We start from the raw sequence: 21126 nt of genomic DNA on the forward strand, positions 1-21126 counted from the left end.
AATTTGGCACGGCTGGGCCTGGCTAAACGTGGCTTTGGCACGGCTGGGTTTGGCTGATCAGGACATGGCAGAGCTTGGCACGGCTTTGGCACAGCTTTGGCACAGCTGGGCGCGGTTTTGGCGCTGCCAGACTTCGCCTTGGCACAGTTTTGGCGCGGTTTCAGCCCGGTTTTGGCACCGTCTCCGCGCGGCTTTGGCGCGCCCGGCCCCGCCTTTGTCACCTGGGGAGGCGATGGGCGTGGCCACCTGCGGGTGGGCGTGACCCGCCCCTGGGGCGTGGCCCCCTCCCAGGCGGGTACCTGTGCTGGGCGTGGCCCTGGGCGTGGCCCCGCGGGTGGGCGTGTCCCCCGCGGGCGGGCGTGGCCCGTATAGGCGGGCGGGCGGTGGGTCGCGCCCGGGCAGTCGCGGCGGGGCCATGAACGGGCTGAAGGGCTGGTGCGCGGTGCTGGACGTGCGGCCCCACGGCGAGAGCCCGGTGAGGACCCCCCCGGACCCCTCCCCGTGACCCCTCGTGTCCCGCGAACCCCCCCCGGGACCCCGCGGTGGGGAGGGGGACGGGCCCCCCCGGCTGCCCGACCCTCTCCCCTCGCCCCGCGGAGCTTCGGGGGGTCCCCGGGGGGCTCGGGGGGGGCTCTGGGTGGTCCCCGGGGGGCTCTGCGGCCGCGCCTTCCCCCGGGGGGGGGTCGGGGTCGCGCCCACCATCCACAGAGCGACCCCCGAGGGACCCCCCGGCGTTGGGGCTGCGCTCCCACCGTCCCCCTCAAATCCCGGGAAGCGCTTCCCGAGGGATCCCGGGAATGCCCGGCCGGCACATGGGGCCGCGGAGCCATCGGGCCGCCCCCAAAAACGTGGCTTTGGGGGGGGGCAACGCGCCCCTCGAGCGGCTCCCGGGCAGGAAGGAGGGGTTGGGGGGCGATGGGAACAACCGGGAAGCGGCTCCTTTTTCCACCGCCCCCGGGATTTGAGCGAATCGTCCCGATTTCTTTTCTCTTCCTCGTCTCCTCGGGTTTTCCCCGGCGCCGTCCGCGGCCGGGCCGGGCCCTGGGTGGGGCTGGCGGCGCCCCAAAAACCGGCCCCCGCGCCGTCCTGGCGCCCCGCATTCCCGGGAATGGGGCGAAGCCGGCGGCGCTGCCCGGGAGAGCCCGGCCCGGCTCGGCTCCAGGCTTTTTGGGGGGCCGGAGGGATCCCCCCCCCCCAAAAAATAAAGAGTCGGGCCGCCTTTTTTTGCCCCGTGCCGGCTGCGGGGTGACTCAGCTCTGAGTCTCCTCCAGGAGAGTCTCCTCATTCCCGGCGGCTTTTCCAGCCTTATAAGGAGCGATCGCGGCGTTTGGGCTCGCCGGTTAATGGGGTTGGGGCAGATAAGCGGCTCCAGCGCCGGCGATCCCCAAAATTCCGGCTGCTGATCCTCGCTGATACCCCCCCCTCCAGCCTTGGCTCAGGTCAGGCCTGTTCCCGGGCGGGACAGACAGACGGACGGACCTTCCCGAGGGTTGCAAAACATCGGGATCGGCGGCCGCGGGGCCCTCGGATGTGGTTGGGGTTCGTGGGGTTCCCCCTTCCCCGGAGCCTCCTCCCTCCAAAACGGGTTGGACGGTGCAGAACAGGCCGAAACGTTTTAAAATTGGCTTCGGAATTCCTGAAATCCCCCTCCCGGTTTTCCTCGTTTCCTCGGGATCCCGCTCTCGGGGGTGTTCGGACCCGCGGGGCCAGCGGGGATTTTGGGAATGTCCCCTCAAATGAGCTTCCTGCCCAAAAACCTCCAACTGCCGGAGCTTCCCTGCAGCCCAGACCCGGCCAAACTCTTCCCATCCCGGTTCATTCCCAAGGAAAAGCCGTAAACACACCCGGCCGGGCTGGAATAACTCCCGGGATGCACAGCTGGGGGGGGTTAAAGAAGGATTTTCTGTCCCAGGCGGGTTTTTTTCCGAGCTGGAGCCCAGCGCGGGGCTCTCCATTGTCTTGGAAAAGCCTCCTGCTTCCCTGGAAAATAATGGAGGAGGCCCCAAATCCGCCTCCCCTCAGCTCCAGGGCTGGAAGCGGGAGGTGGGCGTTGGATTTCAGGGACAGGAGCAGGGCAGGGAGTCCCTGTGGATCCGATCCCGGCGGGATTTGGGACCTCGGAGCTCCAGCTTGGCCCTGGAGGAGCCACTTCTCCTGAACCCACCCCGGTGAGGAGCCACTAAAACTTTGGGAAAGCCCCAAAAATCCCCAAATCAGGCGTTTCTGCTCCTCTCCTCCATCCTTCCGAGGCAGGAAGGGGTCGGTTCCATCCCGGCCTCCTGCACCTGCCTCAGCTTCCCTAAAAAAACATTCCCTTCCCTCAAAAAAACCCCGGATTTCATCCCTGGTGGTCCAGAGAGTGTCCCTGAAAATAGGGAAACTCGTGTCCCACCCTCCCTGACGGAGCTGGGATTTGCATGGGCTGGTTTCCTGCTCGGAGGAGCCGGGATTTGGAAGTGCCAGGGCTGGTTTAGTGCTGGTTTAGTGCTGGTTTAGTGCTGGTTTAGTGCTGGTTTAGTGCTGGTTTAGTGCTGGTTTAGTGCTGGTTTAGTGCTGGTTTAGTGCTGGTTTAGTGCTGGTTTAGCTCTGGGCTCCGTGGTGGGTTTTATCCAGGAGCAGGTTTGGTGGTGATGGTGTTTTTTTTTGGGATGGGAAGTGTCCACGTGCGGAAGTTTTGGCTGCAGGGATGGAAATTGTGCTTGTTCCTCACCGGGGTGGATCTTCCCCTGAGAGAGAGGATTCCTTGGCAGCTCGATGGGATTGGGAATGAGCAGGAATGCAGGATCCTGGTGCTTGTAAACAAAGCTGGGAGTGAGGATGTTTGGGGGAGGCCTTTCCCTGGATCCCGTTGGACTCCGGCGCCGCCGTGAGCCCTTTGCCTTCCCTAAAACCCCCCCAGATCCCAAAATACCCCCCCAAACCCACAGAGCCCGCTGAATCCGGCTGCTCCCGAGGCTTCCTGGCCGGAATTTTCCAAACTTTGCCGAGGAAAACGTTCCCTGGAGGAAGAATCTCCCCGGGAGCACCCGGTTAAACCGGGGAGCGGATCCCGAGCGGAGCTTTCCCGGGATTAAACAGAGGGATTTTGGGGGGTCTGGCCCCGGGGTGGGCGTGAGATCCATGGGAGCGGATTCCCGAGGATCTGTGGGAGTTCACACGGGAGTATTTGGGAAACAAACTCGGCTTGTTGGGACTTGGAGAGAGAACCTTTGGAAGCGGGAGGGTGACGTGGCCCAGGGCGTGGCCCAGGGCGTGGCCCGGGCGGGATCCCAGGGGAGGGATCCGTCCCTGGAGCTGCCTCCGGAGAGCCCACGGGACATGGAGCAGCTCTGGGATTCGGGATCCTTCCCGATGATCCATCTGGGAGAAGGACATCGAGGTTTTTTGGGTGACCCCCCCCCCGGAATGTTTTGGGTGCCAGAAGCGTCTCCGGGTGGTCCCGAAACCCCCCCGGGTGTGGAGCAGCTCTTGGGATCCTGGCACACCTCCTGGGATTGTGGGATAGTGGAATGGGAGGGGTTGGAAGGGCCTTCAAACCCACCCAGTCCCATCCCCCCTGCCAGGGGCACCTTCCACGGGAGGAGGTGGCTCCAAACCCTGTCCTGATCCCGGCCCTGGAGCAGCTCAGTGGATCCTCCAGTCCCGAGGGGTTGGATCCGTGGCCTTGGCCTGGATCACTCCTTTAATCCCAGTGGGATCCACTCCTTAAATCCCAGCAGGATTCACTCTGATCCCAGCAGGATTTGCTTGTCTAATTCCAGCAGGATCCACTCCTTAAATCCCAGCAATATTCACTCTGATCCCAGCAGGATCCACTCCTTAAATCCCAGAAGTATTCACTCTGATCCCAGCAGGATTTACTTGTCTAATTCCATCAGAATCCACTCCTTTAATCCCAGAAGTATTCACTCTGATCCCAGCAGGATTTACTTGTTCAATCCTTGCAGGATTTACTTGTTCAATCCCAGCAGGATTTGCTTGTCTAATTCCAGCAGGATCCACTCTTAAATCCCAGCACTATTCACTCCAATCCCAGCAGGATCCACTCCTTTAATCCCAGCAGGATTCACTCTGATCCCAGCAGGATTTGCTTGTTCAATCCCAGCAGGATTTGCTTGTTCAATCCAAGCAGGATTCGCTTGTTCAATCCCAGCAGGATTCGCTTGTTCAATCCCAGCAGGATTTGCTTGTTCAATCCAAGCAGGATTCGCTTGTTCAATCCCAGCAGGATTTGCTTGTTCAATCCCAGCAGGACCCACCCCTTTAATCCCAGCAGGACCCACCCCTTTAATCCCAGCAGGACCCCCTCCCTCAATCCCATCTGAGGGAGGAGCTCCTTATCCATCCGTCCACACCGACCCAGGCAAAGACTCCCAGGGAGCCCCAAAACTCCAACTTTACACTTTAAAACTGAACCTTAAATTTAAAACTGGGCAAAATACCTTGGGGGAGGCCGAAGCTGAGCCTGGATCCGAGCCCAAGGTGGGACTAAACCCCAATTTGTGCTGCAGGAGAGCGTGAAGGTGCTGCGGCTGACGCTGCCCCACGAGCTGCCGGGCGAGCGGCGCCAGCAGGCCAAGCAGAAGGTGGGTGGAATTCCGGCCCCGGGGAGGGATTCCTGGGATTTTGGGGGATTTACTGATCAGGAAATTCCCCCCCCTGCAGCCCGTGGGCAAAGCCTTCGCCATGGTGGCCAACAGGTCCAGCAACGGGCACTCCCTGGCCTCGGAGTGCGTCAAGTGCAACGAGGGCGACGAGGAGATCATCAAGGTGGGTCCCGGGGGGATGGGGATGGGAGGGGGTTGGGGGTGGAAAAGGGGGGGTTTTATCCGGGAAAAAGGGTCCCAGGGTCGGGTGGGAAGGAGAGGAGTCGGGGTGGAGGAGGGTGGGGGGGTGGAGTGGGGATTTGGGGGGATGGAGAGGGGATTTGGGGGGATGGAGAGGGGATTTTGGGGAGTGGAGTGGGGATTTTGGGGAGTGGAGTGGGGATTTTGGGGAGTGGAGTGGGGATTTTGGGGAGTGGAGTGGGGATTTTGGGGAGTGGAGTGGGGATTTTGGGGAGTGGAGTGGGGATTTGGGGGGATGGAGAGTGGATTTGGGGGGATGGAGAGGGGATTTTGGGGAGTGGAGTGGGGATTTGGGGGGATGGAGAGTGGATTTGGGGGGATGGAGAGTGGATTTGGGGGATGGAGAGGGGATTTGAGGGATGGAGAGTGGATTTGGGGGATGGAGAGTGGATTTGGGGGGGTGGAGAGTGGATTTGGGGGGATGGAGAGTGGATTTGGTGGGATGGAGTGGGAATTTGGGGGGTGGAGAGTGGATTTGGGGGGATGGAGTATGGATTTTCAGTGTGGATTTGGGGGATGGAGGGTGGATTTGGGGAATGGAGAGTGGATTTGGGGGAGTGGAGTGGGAATTTGGGGGGATGGAGTGGGAATATCGGGGATGGAGAGTGGATTTGGGGGATGGAGAGTGGATTTGGGGGGGATGGAAAGTGAATTTGGGGGGATGGAGTGTGGATTTGGGGGGGTGGAGTGGGAATTTGGGGGCATGGAGTGAGTGTGGATTTGGGGGGATGGAGAGTGGATTTGGGGGATGCAGTGGGAATTTGGGGGGTGGAGAGTGGATTTGGGGGGATGGAGTATGGATTTTCAGTGTGGATTTGGGGGATGGAGGGTGGATTTGTGGGATGGAGAGTGGATTTGGGGGGATGGAGAGGGGATTTTGGGGGGAGGGAGTGGGAATTTGGGGGGAGGGAGTGGGAATTTGGGGGGAGGGAGTGTGGATTTTCAGTGTGGATTTGGGGGATGGAGTGAGTGTGGGTTTGGGGGGATGGAGTGTGGATTTGGGGGGAGGGAGTGTGGATATGGGGGGAGGGAGTGTGGATTTTCAGTGTGGATTTGGGAGGATGGAGAGTGGATTTGGGGAATTGAATTAAAATTGAAATTAGAATTCAAACTAAACCCCCCGTGATGGACAACCTGGAAAAAGACTTTGAGGCAACTTAAAATCAAGCTTAACTTCAAGCTTGAAGTGAAGTTTGGGGGTCACACAGGAGGGGGAACAGCTCTGGGAACCCCGGGGACGTTTAAATCCGGAGGGAAAACGCGCGGGGAAGGTGCTTTGGGATGGGGTGGGATCCTCGTGCCGTTCCCAGGATGGATTTGGGATGGTCTGGGAGGGTTTTTATCTCAGTCTGGGCCTCTCTGGGCAGGTTTATCTCAAGGCCCGAGGCGAGGGCAGCACAAACCACGAGGAGAAGGTTCAGCTCAGGAGCGAGGTCCGGTACATCCAGGAGGTAATTCCCGGCCCGGGGGGGGAATTCCCAGCAAAGGAGGGGGAATTCCCATTCAGAGGGTGTCTGGGATGCTCCTGTTCCCTTGGGAGCATCCCAAGGTAATTCCCATCTGAGGGTGTCCAGGATGCCCCAATTCCCAAGATAATTCCTATCCAAGGGTGTCCGGGATGCCCTGATTCCCTTGGGAACATCCCAAGGTAATTCCCATCCCAGGGGGTCCAGGATACCCCAATTCCCTTGGGATCATCCCGAGGTAATTCCCATCCAACAGTGTCCAGGACGCCCCAATTCCCTTGGGAGCTGCTCCCAAGGTAATTCCCATCTGAGGGTGTCCAGGATGCCCCAATTCCTGAGGTAATTCCCATCCCAAGGGGTCCAAGATGCCCCAATTCCCTTGGGAGCATCCCGAGGTAATTCCCATCCCCCAGTTCCCTTGGGAGCATCCCAAGGTAATTCCCATCTAAAGGTGTCTGGGATGCTCCTGTTCCCTTGGGAGCATCCCAAGGTAATTCCCATCCAAGGGGGTCCAAAATGTCCCAATTCCTGAGGTAATTCCCATCCCAGGGGGTCCAGGATGCCCCAATTCCCTTGGGAGCATCCCGAGGTAATTCCCATTCCAGGATGTCCAGGATGCCCCAATTCCCAAGATAATTCCCACCTGAGGGGGTCCAAGATTCCCCGATTCCCTTGGAATCATCCCAAGGTAATTCCCATCCCAGGGTGTCCAGGATGCCCCGATTCCCTTGGGATCATCCCGAGGTAATTCCCATCCCAGGGGTTCCAAGATGCCCCAATTCCCTTGGGATCATCCCGAGGTAATTCCCAATCCAAGGTGTCCAGGATACCCCAATTCCCTTGGGAGCATCCCAAGCTAATTCCCACCCAAGGAGGTCCAAGATTCCCTGATTCCCTTGGGATCATCCCGAGGTAATTCCCATCTGAGGGGGTCCAAAATGCCCCAATTCCTGAGGTAATTCCTATCCAAGGGTGTCCAGGATGCCCTGATTCCCTTGGGAACATCCCAAGGTAATTCCCATCCCAGGGGGTCCAGGATGCCCCAATTCCCTTGGGAACATCCCATTCCCTTGGGAACATCCCTTGGGAACAGTTTGTCTAATCAAGGCCATCAATTAGTCCCCGCCTGACTAATTGCTCGGCTCCGGGGCAGAATTGGCCTGGAATTGCTCGGGAATTGTTCGGGAATTGCTCGGGAATTGCTCGGGAATTGTGGTGCCCTTTCCCCCCCAGGGCCCCACCCAAGGGTTAAAGGGCAGTTTCCTTGGAATGTTTCCTTGGAATGTCTCCCAAAGGGAACTGGAGGAGGAGGAGGAGGAGACCCTGGGAATTTTAACCCTTTCCTGGGTTCCTGCTGGGAATGGTTTTGGGAAGAGGGGGAAGTGTCCTGGGATGGGATCGGCCTTAAAAACGTGGGAAATAAATCAATTTAAATTGGAATGTGGGAGCAGGTCCTGGGCTGGGCAGTTTGGCCTTAAATAGGTGGGAAAAATGGGAAATAAATCAATTTAAATTGGAATGTGGGAGCAGGTCCTGGGATGGGCAGTTTGGCCTTAAATAGGTGGGAAAAAGGGGAAATAAATCAGTTTAAATTTAGGAGGAGGAGAATGTCCCGGGATGGGCAGTTTGGCCTTAAAAAAAAAGGAGAAAATGGGAAATAAATGAATTTAAATTTGGAAGGGGGAGAATGTCCCAAGATGGGCAGTTTGGCCTTAAAAAAAAGAGAAGAAAAGGGGGGAAATAAATCAATTTAAATTCAATTCAACCTCCTGTCAGAGCCTTTCTGAGCCCCGGGGGTTGATCCGGGAGGGCGTCTCCGGGTTTTTAATCATCCTTCCGACTCCTCTGCCAAAAAACTGGATTTATTTTTTCCCCTAATCCAAGAGAAAACAGTCTGTTCCTGCCCGGGGCTGCTCCGGGGTGTTGCCACCCAACCTTTATCTCACCTGCTTTTTATCCCTGAGCCTTCCCATTCCCGGGGCTTTTGGGGCTTCAGCTCCAGGAATTGGCTTGAAAAGGGCTGGAGAAGCAGGAATTGGGTTGAAAAGGGCCTGTTTAGGACGAGTCGAGCGGGATTTTGGGATTTTGGAACAGCTGGAAGAGTCGATTTTTTTTGCCTGTGGAAAACAGGAGAGGAAGAGTTAAAAGTCGAGGTGGTGGCACCGGTTTTTCTTGGCATCCAGGTGGGGGAAAAACCCTGGGAATGCCTCCATCCAGCTGGTTGTTGATCCAAGAGCTCTGGAAAACTCCTTTATCCCAGCCAAAATCCAGGGGGAGGGGCTGATCCAGAAAAACCCAGAAGGTTTTTCTGGGAGCTGGAGTTGCTGGAGAGGGCTGGGAATCCTCCCCTGGCCCGGGAGAATCCCAAGTCACGGCTCTTGTGACCCTGGGGAGCCAGGAATGAGCAGCCAGGCCAATCTCCACAGGATCCCTTTTGTTTTCCCTCCCTCTGGTTCGGATTCCTTTGGATTCCTGTTGATTTATCTCCTGATCTCTCCTGGTCTCTCCTTGAGCCACCTCCCCCTCATTTTCCCTCGATCCCTCCTGCTTCCCCTTGATCCCTCCTGCTTCCCCTTTATTCCTCCTGCTTTCCCTTGATTCCCCTTGATCCCTCCTGCTTCCCCTTTATTCCTCCTGCTTCCCCTTGGTTCCTCCTGCTTCCCCTTGGTTCCTCCTGCTTCCCCTTGGTTCCTCCTGCTTCCCCTTGGTTCCTCCTGCTTCCCCTTGGTTCCTCCTGCTTCCCCTTGGTTCCTCCTGCTTCCCCTTGGTTCCTCCTGCTTCCCCTTGGTTCCTCCTGCTTCCCCTTGGTTCCTCCTGCTTCCCCTTGGTTCCTCCTGCTTCCCCTTGGTTCCTCCTGCTTCCCCTTGGTTCCTCCTGCTTCCCCTTGGTTCCTCCTGCTTCCCCTTGGTTCCTCCTGCTTCCCCTTGGTTCCTCCTGCTTCCCCTTGGTTCCTCCTGCTTCCTTTTTATTCCTCCTTCTTCCTTTTTATTCCTCCTGCTTCCCCTTTATTCCCCTTGATTCCTCCTGTTTCCCCTTTATTCCTCCTGCTTCCCCTTGATCCCTCTTACTTCCCCTTTATTCCCCTTTATCCCTCCTGCTTCCCCTTTATCCCTCCTGCTTCCCCTTTATCCCTCCTGCTTCCCCTTTATCCCTCCTGCTTCCCCTTTATCCCTCCTGCTTCCCCTTTATCCCTCCTGCTTCCCCTTTATCCCTCCTGCTTCCCCTTGATTCCCCTTGATTCCTCCTGCTTCCTTTTTATTCCTCCTGCTTCTCCTTGATTCCCCCTGCTTTCCCTTTATTCCCCTTGATCCCTCCTGCTTCCCCTTGATCCCTCCTGCTTCTTCCTGCTTCCCCTTGGTCCCTCCTGCTTCCTCCTGCTTCCTCCTGCTTCCTCCTGCTTCCTCCTGCTTCCTCCTGCTTCCTCCTGCTTCCCCTCGCTCCGTCCTGCTGTATTTTGATTAATTTGGGACCCGCTGCCTCCCCTCCAGCCCGACTGGAGCAGTTGTAGCCCAGCTGGAGCAGTTGTAGCCCAACTGGAGCAGTTGTAGGATCAGTTGTAGGATCAGTTGTAGGAGCAGTTGTAGGAGCAGTTGTAGGAGCAGTTGTAGGAGCAGTTGTAGGAGCAGTTGTAGGAGCAGTTGTAGGAGCAGTTGTAGGAGCAGCTGTAGGATCAGTTGTAGCCCAACTGGAGCAGTTGTAGGATCAGTTGTAGGATCAGTTGTAGGAGCAGTTGTAGGAGCAGTTGTAGGAGCAGTTGTAGGAGCAGTTGTAGGAGCAGTTGTAGGAGCAGTTGTAGGAGCAGTTGTAGCCCATCTGGATCAGTTGTAGCCCAACTGGAGCAGCTGTAGCCGCCCCCAAGACTCGGCCGTGGCCGAGGAGGATTTTTGGGGGGCTGAGGGACCCCTTCCACCCCGAGCCAGCTGAATTCCGTTGCCTTTGCCAGACTGGAAGTGCTCTGAAGAAGCTGCGGGAGGACTTTAACAGTAAACTTGAGAGCAGCCAAGGAGCTCGGGAGCAGCCACAGGTAACGGGGGATCCCCTTCCCGGGCTGGAAAAGGCTCCAGGAGGGGCTTTGTGGTGGATTAAAACCACGTTTTGGAGGACAAAGGTTCACCAGGAGTCAGGCAGAGAAGGGCTCTGGTGAAGGTTTGGCTGCAGGAACCCCCCCGGGTTGGAGTGGCCCCCGGAATTCCGACGTCTCCGTGTCCTTGGAATTGTGCAGGTGGTGCTGGAGCAGCACAACGGGAGCTGGAAGGGCCCCGAGAGGCTCCGGGGGGACTCCTGGGAGGAGCAGGTACGGGGGGAATTTGGGGAATTTCAGCCTCGGGAATGTTCGAGGTCGGGGGGGAGACGGGGCTTGGGGCGACCCGTGACCTGGGAAAAGCCCCTTCCCACCAAATATTCCATGATTTTAGGAAAAGTCAGTTTAATTTGAGGTTTTCATCCTGGCTTTGAAGCTGAGCCTGATCCCCCAGGGATTTTTGGGGCTGAGGTTTTTGGGGCCGGGATTTTTATTGGGCTGGGATTTTAGGGTGGGATTTTTTTGGGGCCGGGATTTTTTTGGGGCCGGGATTTTTTTGGGACCGGGATTTTTTTCGGGCCAGGATTTTTGGGACCGGGATTTTTTTGGGGCTGTGCCCACTCTCAGGTTTCAGGTTGCCCAAGTGGCCTCCTCCTCCTCCCCAAACAAGGGCTGGGAATGCCCCGGGGATCCCGAGGAGGGCTGGGAGCTGCAGCTGGAGCGTGGGAGGCGAGAGGGGAGCGGGGCAGGGGTGTCACCGGGGTGTCACCGGGGTGTCACCCACGCCGGGGGGGGGACCCTTCGGTGCCTCCCGACTCATCCCTGCCCAGGAGGAGGAGAACTGCTCCAGCCAGGACGTGGAGACGCTCCAGGAGACGGCCAGGAGGCTCCTCAGGAGGCTGCAGGAGGCCGAGAAGCGCCATCAGTTGGAGAGGAAAGCCTTCGAGGTGACCGAAAAACGGGGGATTTAATCTGGTTTTGGTGGTTTTTGAAGCTTCCCGGGAGCCCTGAGGGACACCTTGGGGCTGCTGGAGGTGTCCACCTCCTCCTCCTGCTGCTGCTGCTGCTCCCCTCCCTTCCTGCTCCCCAATTAAGGGGGTTAATTGTCCCCTTCGGGGTGTTTTTTGGTGCCTGCTCACGGCCCGGATGGGCAGGGCCGGGCTGTGTCACCCCGGGGTGGGTGACAGCGGTGACACCCCCGCTCCCAGTCCCGTCCCACAGGCCAAACTGGTCCTGGGCAGCCTGAGGGGATGCCCAGGAAGTGGGTTTGAGGGGTGACAGGGGGATGTCCGTCCTTCCCCGCAGGAAGTGGGGGGGGTTTGGGGGCATTTCGGGGGCTTTGGTCACCCCTGGGGTGACATCTCCACCCTGGGGGGGTGTTCCAGGGTCCTTGATCCTGCCACGTGTTGGACCCACTCTGCAGCTGTTGGGGGGAACCCACGGGGGCACCTTGGTCCCCTCTGAGCTGCTGAGATGTTGGTGGGGGTGTGAGGTCACCCCTGGGGCTGGTGACCCCATCCCTGTCCCCTCTGAGCTCCCAGTGGTGGCCAAGGTCACCCTGGGGCTGGTGACCCCATCCCTGTCCCCTCTGAGCTCCTGATGGTGGCCAAGGTCACCCTGGGGCTGGTGACCCCATCCCTGTCCCCCCTGAGCTCCTGATGGTGGCCAAGGTCACCCTGGGGCTGGTGACCTGTCCCTGTCCCCTCTGAGCTGTTCCTGTTGATTTGGGCAGTGGCTGAGGTCATTTCCTTGGACAAATGGCCCATCCCTGTCCCCTCTGAGCTCCTGATGGTGGCCAAGGTCACCCTGGGGCTGGTGACCCCATCCCTGTCCCCTCTGAGCTCCTGATGGTGGCCAAGGTCACCCTGGGGCTGGTGACCCCATCCCTGTCCCCTCTGAGATCCTGAGGGTGGCCAAGGTCACCCTGGGGCTGGTGGCCCATCCCTGTCCCCTCTGAGCCCCCGGAGCTCTCCCGAGTCCCGGGGCTGGAAGAAGCATCCACATCCCAACCTGGGGCTGGTGGCCCCGTGGGCAGGTGGTCCCAGAGGAGCCTGAGAACCCCCTGGAGCTCCTGGAGCTCCTCCCTGCCCTCTGAAGTGCTTTGAAGCCCGAGAACCTTCCGAAGGGCTCCTCGTCTCCGAGGCACCGTCGGGGTGTTGGTGCCGTCAGCAAAACCCCCGGGAGCGCCCACGAGGGTTGGGAACGTCCCCCAAGGGCTCTGGGATTCCAAGTAAAGCCTTTTCCATCCCCTTTTTTCCAGAGGAAGGTGGCCCAGTACCAGGAGGAAGCGGAGCGGGCGAGCTCTGCCCTCCGGAGAGCGGAGAGGGACGTGGAGCAGAAGGAGGTGCAGGTGGACGAGCTCCAGAGGCTCCTGGCCGGGGTGGAAAAGGTACCAGGACCCTCTGGGGGGTTGGGATTAGTGGAGCCAGGCCTGGGAACCAGCCCAGGGAACCAGCCCAGGGAACCAGCCCAGGGAACCAGCCCAGGGAACCAGCCCAGGGAATCAGCCCAGGGAATCAGCCCAGGGAATCAGCCCAGGGAATCAGCCCAGGGATCAGACACAGGGAACCAGCCCCAGGGAATCAGATCCAGGAATCAGCCCAGGAACCAGCCCAGGGAATCAGACCCAGGGAACCAGCCCAGGGAATCAGACACAGGGAACCAGCCCCAGGGAATCAGCCCAGGGAATCAGATCCAGGAATCAGCCCAGGAACCAGCCCAGGGAATCAGACCCAGGGAACCAGACCCAGGGAATCAGCCCAGGGAACCAGCCCAGGGAATCAGACCCGGGGAACCAGCCCCAGGGAATCAGCCCAGGGAATCAGACCCAGGGAATCAGACCCAGGGAACCAGACCTGGGAACCAGACCCAGGGATCAGACCCAGGGAACCAGCCCAGGGAATCAGACCCAGGGAATCAGACCCAGGGAATCAGCCCAGGGAACCAGCCCAGGGAACCAGCCCAGGGAATCAGCCCAGGGAATCAGCCCAGGGAATCAGCCCAGGGAATCAGCCCAGGGAATCAGCCCAGGGAATCAGATCCAGGAATCAGCCCAGGGAATCAGATCCAGGAATCAGCCCAGGGAATCAGATCCAGGGAATCAGATCCAGGGAATCAGATCCAGGAATCAGCCCAGGGAATCAGCCCAGGGAATCAGCCCAGGGAATCAGCCCAGGGAATCAGATCCAGGAATCAGCCCAGGGAATCAGCCCAGGGAATCAGCCCAGGGAATCAGCCCAGGGAATCAGCCCAGGGAATCAGCCCAGGGAATCAGATCCAGGAATCAGCCCAGGGAACCAGCCCAGGGAACCAGACCCAGGGATCAGACCCAGGAACCAGCCCAGGGAATCAGATCCAGGGAACCAGCCCAGGGAATCAGATCCAGGGAACCAGCCCAGGGAATCAGACCCAGGGAATCAGACCCAGGGAATCAGACCCAGGGAATCAGACCCAGGAACCAGCCCAGGAACCAGCCCAGGGAACCAGCCCAGGGAACCAGCCCAGGGAATCAGACCCAGGGAACCAGCCCAGGGAATCAGACCTGGGAACCAGCCCAGGAACCAGACCCAGGAATCAGACCCAGGGAACCAGCCCAGGGAATCAGACCCAGGGAATCAGCCCAGGGAATCAGACCCGGGAACCAGACCCGGGAACCAGCCCAGGAACCAGACCCAGGGAACCAGCCCAGGGAATCAGACCCAGGAATCAGACCCAGGGAACCAGACCCAGGGATCAGACCCAGGAACCAGCCCAGGGAACCAGCCCAGGGAACCAGCCCAGGAACCAGCCCAGGGAATCAGACCCAGGGAACCAGCCCCAGGGAACCAGACCCAGGGAACCAGACCCAGGGAACCAGACCCAGGGATCAGACCCAGGGAATCAGACCCAGGGAATCAGACCCAGGAACCAGCCCAGGAAACCAGCCCAGGGAACCAGACTCTCCCCGCAGGGCTCGACTTCCCAACCAGGTCTAACCCGATATCCAGCTGCTGGGCTCCCACTGGTGGGATGGGAAGGGGCCTTTCCCAGGTCCAGAAGAGCTGGTTGGTCCGTGCAGGCTCCCCCAGGTCTCCTGGAAGCGGCAGCGCCGTCTAGACGCTTCTGCTCGTGGGGCATTCCCACAACTTCCAGCATTATCCTGTTGTTTTTGGAGCTCACGACACGATTAAAGTCCTAAATGTGGCAGTGTGGGGTGAGCTGAGCTCTGCTCTTGGGGCAGAGCCCGAGGGAAGGGCTGCAACTGTGGCTGGGGGGGTTTAGGATGGGTTTAGGGGGGTTTAGGATGGGTTTTAGGGGGTTTAGGATGAGTTTTAGGGGGGTTTAGGATGGGGTTTAGGGGGGTTTAGGATGGATTTTAGGGGGGTTTAGGATGGGTTTTAGGGGGGTTTAGGATGGGTTTTAGGGGGGTTTAGGATGGATTTTAGGGGGGTTTAGGATGGGTTTTAGGGGGGTTTAGGATGGGTTTTAGGGGGGTTTAGGATGGGGTTTAGGGGGGTTTAGGATGGGTTTTAGGGGGGTTTAGGATGGGTTTTAGGGGGGTTTAGGATGGGGTTTAGGGGGGTTTAGGATGGATTTTAGGGGGGTTTAGGATGGGTTTTAGGGGGGTTTAGGATGGGTTTTAGGGGGGTTTAGGATGGGTTTTAGGGGGGTTTAGGATGGGGTTTAGGGGGGTTTAGGATGGGTTTTAGGGGGGGTTAGGATGGGTTTTAGGGAAAGGTTCTTCCCCCAGAGGCTGGTCGGGCACTGGAGAGGGAAATGGTGATGGCACCAAGATTCCAGAGGGTCAGGAAGGGTTTGGGAAAGGCCCTGGGGCACAGGGGGGGATGTTGGGGGTGTCCCGGGCAGGGACAGGAGCTGGGATGATCCAGAGGCTTGGGCTCGATGGGCAGAGTTTGGGATTGGGGATCAGAGTTTGGGATTGGGGGATCAGAGGTGGGATTGGGGGATCAGAGGTGGGATTGGGGGTCAGAGGTGGGATTGGGGGTCAGAGGGGGGATTGGGGGATCAGAGGTGGGATTGGGGGATCAGAGGTGGGATTTGGGATCAGAGGTGGGATTTGGGATCAGAGGTGGGATTTGGGGATCAGAGGTGGGATTGGGGATCAGAGGTGGGATTTGGGGATCAGAGGTGGGACTGGGGGATCAGAGGTGGGATTGATCAGAGGTGGGATTGGGGGATCAGAGGTGGGATTGGGGGATCAGAGGTGGGATTGGGGGATCAGAGGTGGGATTGGGGGATCAGAGGTGGGATTGATCAGAGCTGGGACTGGGTGATCTTGCAGCTCTTTCCCAACCTCAGTGATCCTCTCCTCCCCTGATCCCTCCAAATGGGATAACCCACATCCCTGTGATGGATCTGGGGCCGGATTCATCCCGTATCCTTGTGGGGGGTGGAAAGCAGCGGGACATCCCCCTGTCTGTCCATCCCCCTGTCTGTCCATCCCCCTGTCTGTCCATCCCCCTGTCTGTCCATCCCCCTGTCTGTCCATCCCCCTGTCTGTCCATCCCTCTGTCTGTCCATCCCTCTGTCTGTCCATCCCTCTGTGTCCATCCCTCTCTGTGTCCATCCCTCTCTGTGTCCATCCCTCTCTGTGTCCATCCCTCTCTGTGTCCATCCCTCTCTGTGTCCATCCCTCTGTCCGTCCATCCCTCTGTCCGTCCATCCCTCTGTCCATCCCTCTGTCCATCCCTGTGTGTCCATCCCTCAGCTCCCCCCTGTGCCACCCCCCCCGCAGAGCCCGGGTGCCCGTTCGTGCCCCCCCCGTGCGTATCCCGGTGTTTTCCCTGCGGGATAACTCCCCCCTGGTGCAAAGAGCCCGGGTGCCCGTTCGTGCCCCCCCCCGTGCGTATCCCGGTGTTTTCCCTGCGGGATCACCCCCCCTGGCTCTCCCCAGGAGCGCTGGGGTATCCCGGTGTTTTCCCCGCGGGATAACCCCCCCTGGCTCTCCCCAGGAGCTCCGGGGTATCCCGGTGTTTTCCCCACGGGATAACCCCCCCCTGGCTCTCCCCAGGAGCTCCGGGGTATCCCGGTGTTTTCCCTGGTGCATCACCCCCCCCCGGCTCTCCCCAGGAGCTCCGGGGTATCCCGGTGTTTTCCCCGAGGGATAACCCCCCCTGGCTCTCCCCAGGAGCGCCGGGGTATCCCGGTGTTTTCCCCGCGGGATAACTCCCCTCCCCTGGCTCTCCCCAGGAGCTCCGGGGTATCCCGGTGTTTCGCCAGGGTATCCCGGTGTTTTCCCTGCGGGATAACCCCCCCTGGCTCTCCCCAGGAGCGCCGGGGTATCCCGGTGTTTTCCCTGCGGGATCACCCCCCCCGGCTCTCCCCAGGAGCGCCGGGGTATCCCGGTGTTTTCCCTGCGGGATCACCCCCCCCGGCTCTCCCCAGGAGCGCCGGGGTATCCCGGTGTTTCGCCGGGGTATCCCGGTGTTTTCCCCACGGGATAACCCCCCCCGGCTCTCCCCAGGAGCGCCGGGGTATCCCGGTGTTTTCCCTGCGGGATAACCCCCCCTGGCTCTCCCCAGGAGCTCCGGGGTATCCCGGTGTTTTGCCGGGGTATCCCGGTGTTTTCCCCGCGGGATAACCCCCCCCGGCTCTCCCCAGGAGCTCCGGGGTATCCCGTTGTTTTCCCCGCGGGATAACCCCCCCTGGCTCTCCCCAGGAGCGCCGGGGTATCCCGGTGTTTTCCCTGGTGCATCACCCCCCTGGCTCTCCCCAGGAGCTCCGGGGTATCCCGTTGTTTTCCCCACGGGATAACCCCCCCTGGCTCTCCCCAGGAGCGCCGAGGTATCCCGGTGTTTTCCCTGCGGGATCACCCCCCCTGGCTCTCCCCAGGAGCTCCGGGGTATCCCGGTGTTTCGCCGGGTTATCCCGGTGTTTTCCCTGCGGGATCATCCCCCTGGCTCTCCCCAGGAGCACCGGGGTATCCCGGTGTTTTCCCCGCGGGATAACCCCCCCTGGCTCTCCCCAGGAGCTCCGGGCTATCCCGGTGTTTTCCCTGCGGGATAACCCCCCCTGGCTCTCCCCAGGAGCGCCGGGGTATCCCGGTGTTTTCCCCGCGGGATAACTCCCCCACCCTGGCTCTCCCCAGGAGCTCCGGGGTATCCCGGTGTTTCGCCGGGGTATCCCGGTGTTTTCCCTGCGGGATAACCCCCCCTGGCTGTCCCCAGGAGCTCTGGGTTATCCCGGTGTTTTCCCCGCGGGATAACCCCCCCTGGCTCTCCCCAGGAGTGCCAGGGTATCCCGGTGTTTTCGCCGGGGTATCCCGTTGTTTTCCCTGCGGGATAACCCCCCTCCCTGGCTCTCCCCAGGAGCGCCGGGGTATCCCGGTGTTTTCCCTGTGGGATAACCCCCCCTGGCTCTCCCCAGGAGCTCCGGGGTATCCCAGTGTTTCGCCGGGGTATCCCGGTGTTTTTCCCGAGGGATAACCCCCCCTGGCTCTCCCCAGGAGCTCCGGGGTATCCCGGTGTTTCGCCGGGGTATCCCGGTGTTTTCCTCACGGGATAACCCCCCCTGGCTCTCCCCAGGAGCGCCGGGCGTTGGTGGCCGAGCTGAGGGCCGGGGAGGCCGAGCTGGGGCGGCTGCGGGGCCTGGAAGGGGACAAGGTGGCCCAGCAGGAACGGTGAGTGTCCCCCCCCTGGAACGCTGCCAGCTCCTCTCTCCCGGGAATTCCGCCAGCTCGGGAATCCCGCCGGAGCCGCCCGGGGTCGGGGTGTCACTCCCACAGAGCTCGGTGCCCTGGCACATTCCTGGGCAGGGCAGGGCGTGCCAAGCACCTTCCCTGCACCCCCGGAGGTGATTCATCCCCAAAAAAACCCCAAAACCCTGGAGTTGTGCCTGGCTCCCGGGGATCCCGGAGGTTTGGGAGCCCCGGGAGGCTCCGATCCCGCTGCTCCGGGGGCTGGTTGGGGCCGGGGTGGTTGTTTCCCGGGAGCCCTCTGGGGTTGTGGGGTGGCTCTTCCTGCTCTTCCTGTGGGTTCCGGGCTCTGTGGCTCTCCTGGGGTAGGGTTGGTGTGTCCCTCCCCTGCTGCTCGACCCCAAAAAATCCTGGGGTTGGAGAGGAGAGACCACAGGGCTGCAGGTTTTGGGGTGGGTGTTTTTGGGGTGGGTGTTCCCACAGGCTGCAGGTTTTGGGGGTGGGTGTTTTTGGGGTGGGTGTTTTTGGGGTGGGTGTTTTTGGGGTGGGTGTTTTTGGGGTGGGTGTTTTTGGGGTGGGTGTTCCCACAGGCTGCAGTTTTTGGGGTGGGTGTTCCCACAGGCTGAGTTTTTGGGGTGGGTGTTTTTGGGGTGGGTGTTTTTGGGGTGGGTGTTTTTGGGGTGGGTGTTTTTGGGGTGGGTGTTCCCACAGGCTGCAGTTTTGGGGGTGGGTGTTTTTTGGGGTGGGCGTTCCCCAGGCTGTGTTTTCGGGGTGTGGGTGTTTTTGGGGTGGGTGTTTTTTGGGGGTGGGTGTTTTTGGGGTGTGTGTTTTTCGGGTGGGTGTTTTTGGGGTGGGCGTTCCCCCAGGCTGTGTTTTCGGGGTGTGGGTGTTTTTCGGGTGTGTATTTTTGGGGTGGGCGTTCCCCAGGCTGTGTTTTCGGGGTGTGGGTGTTTTTGGGGGTGGGTGTTTTTGGGGTGTGTGTTTTTGGGGTGTGTGTTTTTGGGGTGGGCGTTCCCCAGGCTGTGTTTTCGGGGTGTGGGTGTTTTTCGGGTGTGTGTTTTTGGGGTGGGCGTTCCCCCAGGCCCTGTTTTCGGGGTGTGGGTGTTCCCACCCATCCGGGGGCGGCTCCCCGAGGATTTTCCCCGTGTCCCCTGCCCCAGGGTGGCCCAGCTGGAGAAGGAGGTGGCCACGCTGCGGGAGAAGATCCACCACCTGGACGACATGTTGAAGAGCCAGCAGCGCAAAGTGCGGCAGATGATCGAGCAGGTGAGGGGGGAGGGACCGGGAAGACGCTTCCCAAAAAATGGGAAAAGCTCCCTGGGAGCTCCTCCGGCCCCATCAGCCCACGGGAAGGAATTTGCCTCCTTCTGAACTTGCCTCCTTCTGAAGGAACTTGCCTCCTTCTGAACTTGCCCCCTCGCAGCTCCAGAATTCCAAGACGGTGATCCAGGCCAAGGATTCCACGATCCAGGAGCTGAAGGAGAGGGTCTCCTACCTGGAGGCTGAGGTGGGTCCCAGAGGGTCCTGGGGGGGTCAGATCCGAGCTCCTTCCATGCCTGAACATCCTTTTCCGGGGGAAATTCCTCCTCATGTCCAACCTGACCCTCCCCTGGCACAGCTTGAGGCCGTTTCCCCTCCTCCTGTCCCTTGTTCCCTGGGAGCAGAGCCCGACCCCCCCCGGCTCCAACTTCCTTCCAAGGAATTCCGGATCCAGAAGGTCCCCCCTGAGCCTCCTTTTCTCCAGGATGAGCCCCCCCAGCTCCCTCAGGAGCTCTCCAGACCCTTCTCCTGCTGCTCCAGCCCCTCTGGACACGCTCCAGCCCCTCAGCGTTGTCGTGAAGTGCCCCCAAAATTCCCCCCTGGAATGGGAGGTGTGACCCCACCCGTCCCAAGCACGGAGGGACAATCCCTTCCCTGCTCCCCGGGGCTGGAAAACCTCCCTGCTCCCAATTCCTGCTCCCAACTCCTGCTCCCAACTCCTGCTCCCAACTCCTGCTCCCAACTCCTGTTCCCAATTCCTGTTCCCAATTCCTGTTCCCAATTCCTGTTCCCAATTCCTGCTCCCAGCTCCTGCTCCCAGCTCCTGCTCCCAGCTCCTGCTCCCAATTCCTGCTCCCAATTCCTGCTCCCAATTCCTGCTCCCAATTCCTGCTCCCAACTCCTGCTCCCAACTCCTGCTCCCAACTGCTGTTCCCAACTGCTGTTCCCAACTGCTGTTCCCAACTGCTGTTCCCAATTCCTGCTCCCATTTCCTGCTCCCAATTCCCGCTCCCAACTCCCGGCTCCCGCTCCCAGCTCCCGCTCCCAGCTCCCGCTCCCAACAACTCCTGCTCCCAACAACTCCTGCTCCCAATTCCCGCTCCCAATTCCCGCTCCCAATTCCCGCTCCCAATTCCCGCTCCCAATTCCCGCTCCCAATTCCGCTCCCAATTCCCGCTCCCAACTCCCGCTCCCAACTCCCGCTCCCAACTCCCGCTCCCAACTCCCGCTCCCAACAACTCCTGCTCCCAACAACTCCTGCTCCCAACAACTCCTGCTCCCAACAACTCCTGCTCCCAACAACTCCTGCTCCCCAACTCCCGCTCCCAACTCCCGCTCCCAACTCCCGCTCCCAACTCCCGCTCCCAACTCCTGCTCCCAATTCCTGCAGAACCTGGAGATGCACGACCGGATCGAGCACCTGATCGAGCAGCAGGTCAGCCGGGGCGGGCACAGCGCCAGGGCCCGCTCCAAGTCGGAATACGTGAGCAGGTACGGGGGGGGGGACACGGAATTCCGGCCGGGAAGGGGCTGCCCCGCGGGTCTACGGCCTGGCTGGGAGGTGGTGCTGGGTTTGGGGAGGCTCCTCTGGATTTGGGAACGCTCTTGGGAAGCAGGGAGGCTCCTCTGGATTTGGGAACGCTCTTGGGAAGCAGGGAGGCTCCTCTGGATCTGGGGATGCTCTTGGGAAGCAGGGAGGCTCTGATGGATCAAGGAATGCTCCTGGGAAGCAGGGAGGCTCTAATGGATCAAGGAATGCTCTTGGGAAGCAGGGAGGCTCCTCTGGATTTGGGCATGCTCTTGGGAAGCAGGGATGCTCTAATGGATTTGGGGATGCTCTTCTGGATTTTGGGGTGCTCTTCTGGAAGCAGGGAGGCTCCTCTGGATCTGGGGATACTA

The 21126-nt window shown here is 60.0% G+C and overlaps 1 protein-coding gene and 1 long non-coding RNA gene across 2 annotated transcripts; both read left to right on the top strand.

Annotated features, from left to right (window-relative positions):
* Positions 1-352: 352 nt before the first annotated feature.
* LOC135408625 (tuftelin-like) lies at positions 353-20947 on the top strand. The gene is made up of 11 exons (XM_064643691.1): positions 353-475; positions 4512-4586; positions 4666-4770; positions 6215-6298; positions 10536-10607; positions 11165-11281; positions 12595-12723; positions 17858-17952; positions 19128-19233; positions 19391-19474; positions 20618-20947. The coding sequence occupies exons 1-11, from the start codon at positions 416-418 to the stop codon at positions 20930-20932; spliced, it is 1242 nt and encodes a 413-aa protein (XP_064499761.1). The 5' UTR covers positions 353-415; the 3' UTR covers positions 20933-20947.
* LOC135408626 (uncharacterized) lies at positions 6305-7871 on the top strand. Its single transcript, XR_010427727.1, has 2 exons — positions 6305-6902; positions 6946-7871. It is a non-coding gene; the product is annotated as an uncharacterized LOC135408626 (long non-coding RNA).
* Positions 20948-21126: the final 179 nt, after the last annotated feature.

The sequence above is a fragment of the Pseudopipra pipra genome, unplaced genomic scaffold, assembly GCF_036250125.1.
Source record: "Pseudopipra pipra isolate bDixPip1 unplaced genomic scaffold, bDixPip1.hap1 HAP1_SCAFFOLD_534, whole genome shotgun sequence".
Lineage (NCBI taxonomy): Eukaryota > Metazoa > Chordata > Aves > Passeriformes > Pipridae > Pseudopipra > Pseudopipra pipra.

Excerpts from the sequence above, each read along its gene's own strand:
- LOC135408625 (XM_064643691.1), top strand. The coding sequence starts at position 416 with ATGAACGGGCTGAAGGGCTGGTGCGCGGTGCTGGACGTGCGGCCCCAC. Across the intron at positions 4,587-4,665 it reads GCCAGCAGGCCAAGCAGAAG|CCCGTGGGCAAAGCCTTCGC; the intron begins GTGGGTGGAATT and ends CCCCCCCTGCAG. Across the intron at positions 19,234-19,390 it reads TGCGGCAGATGATCGAGCAG|CTCCAGAATTCCAAGACGGT; the intron begins GTGAGGGGGGAG and ends GCCCCCTCGCAG.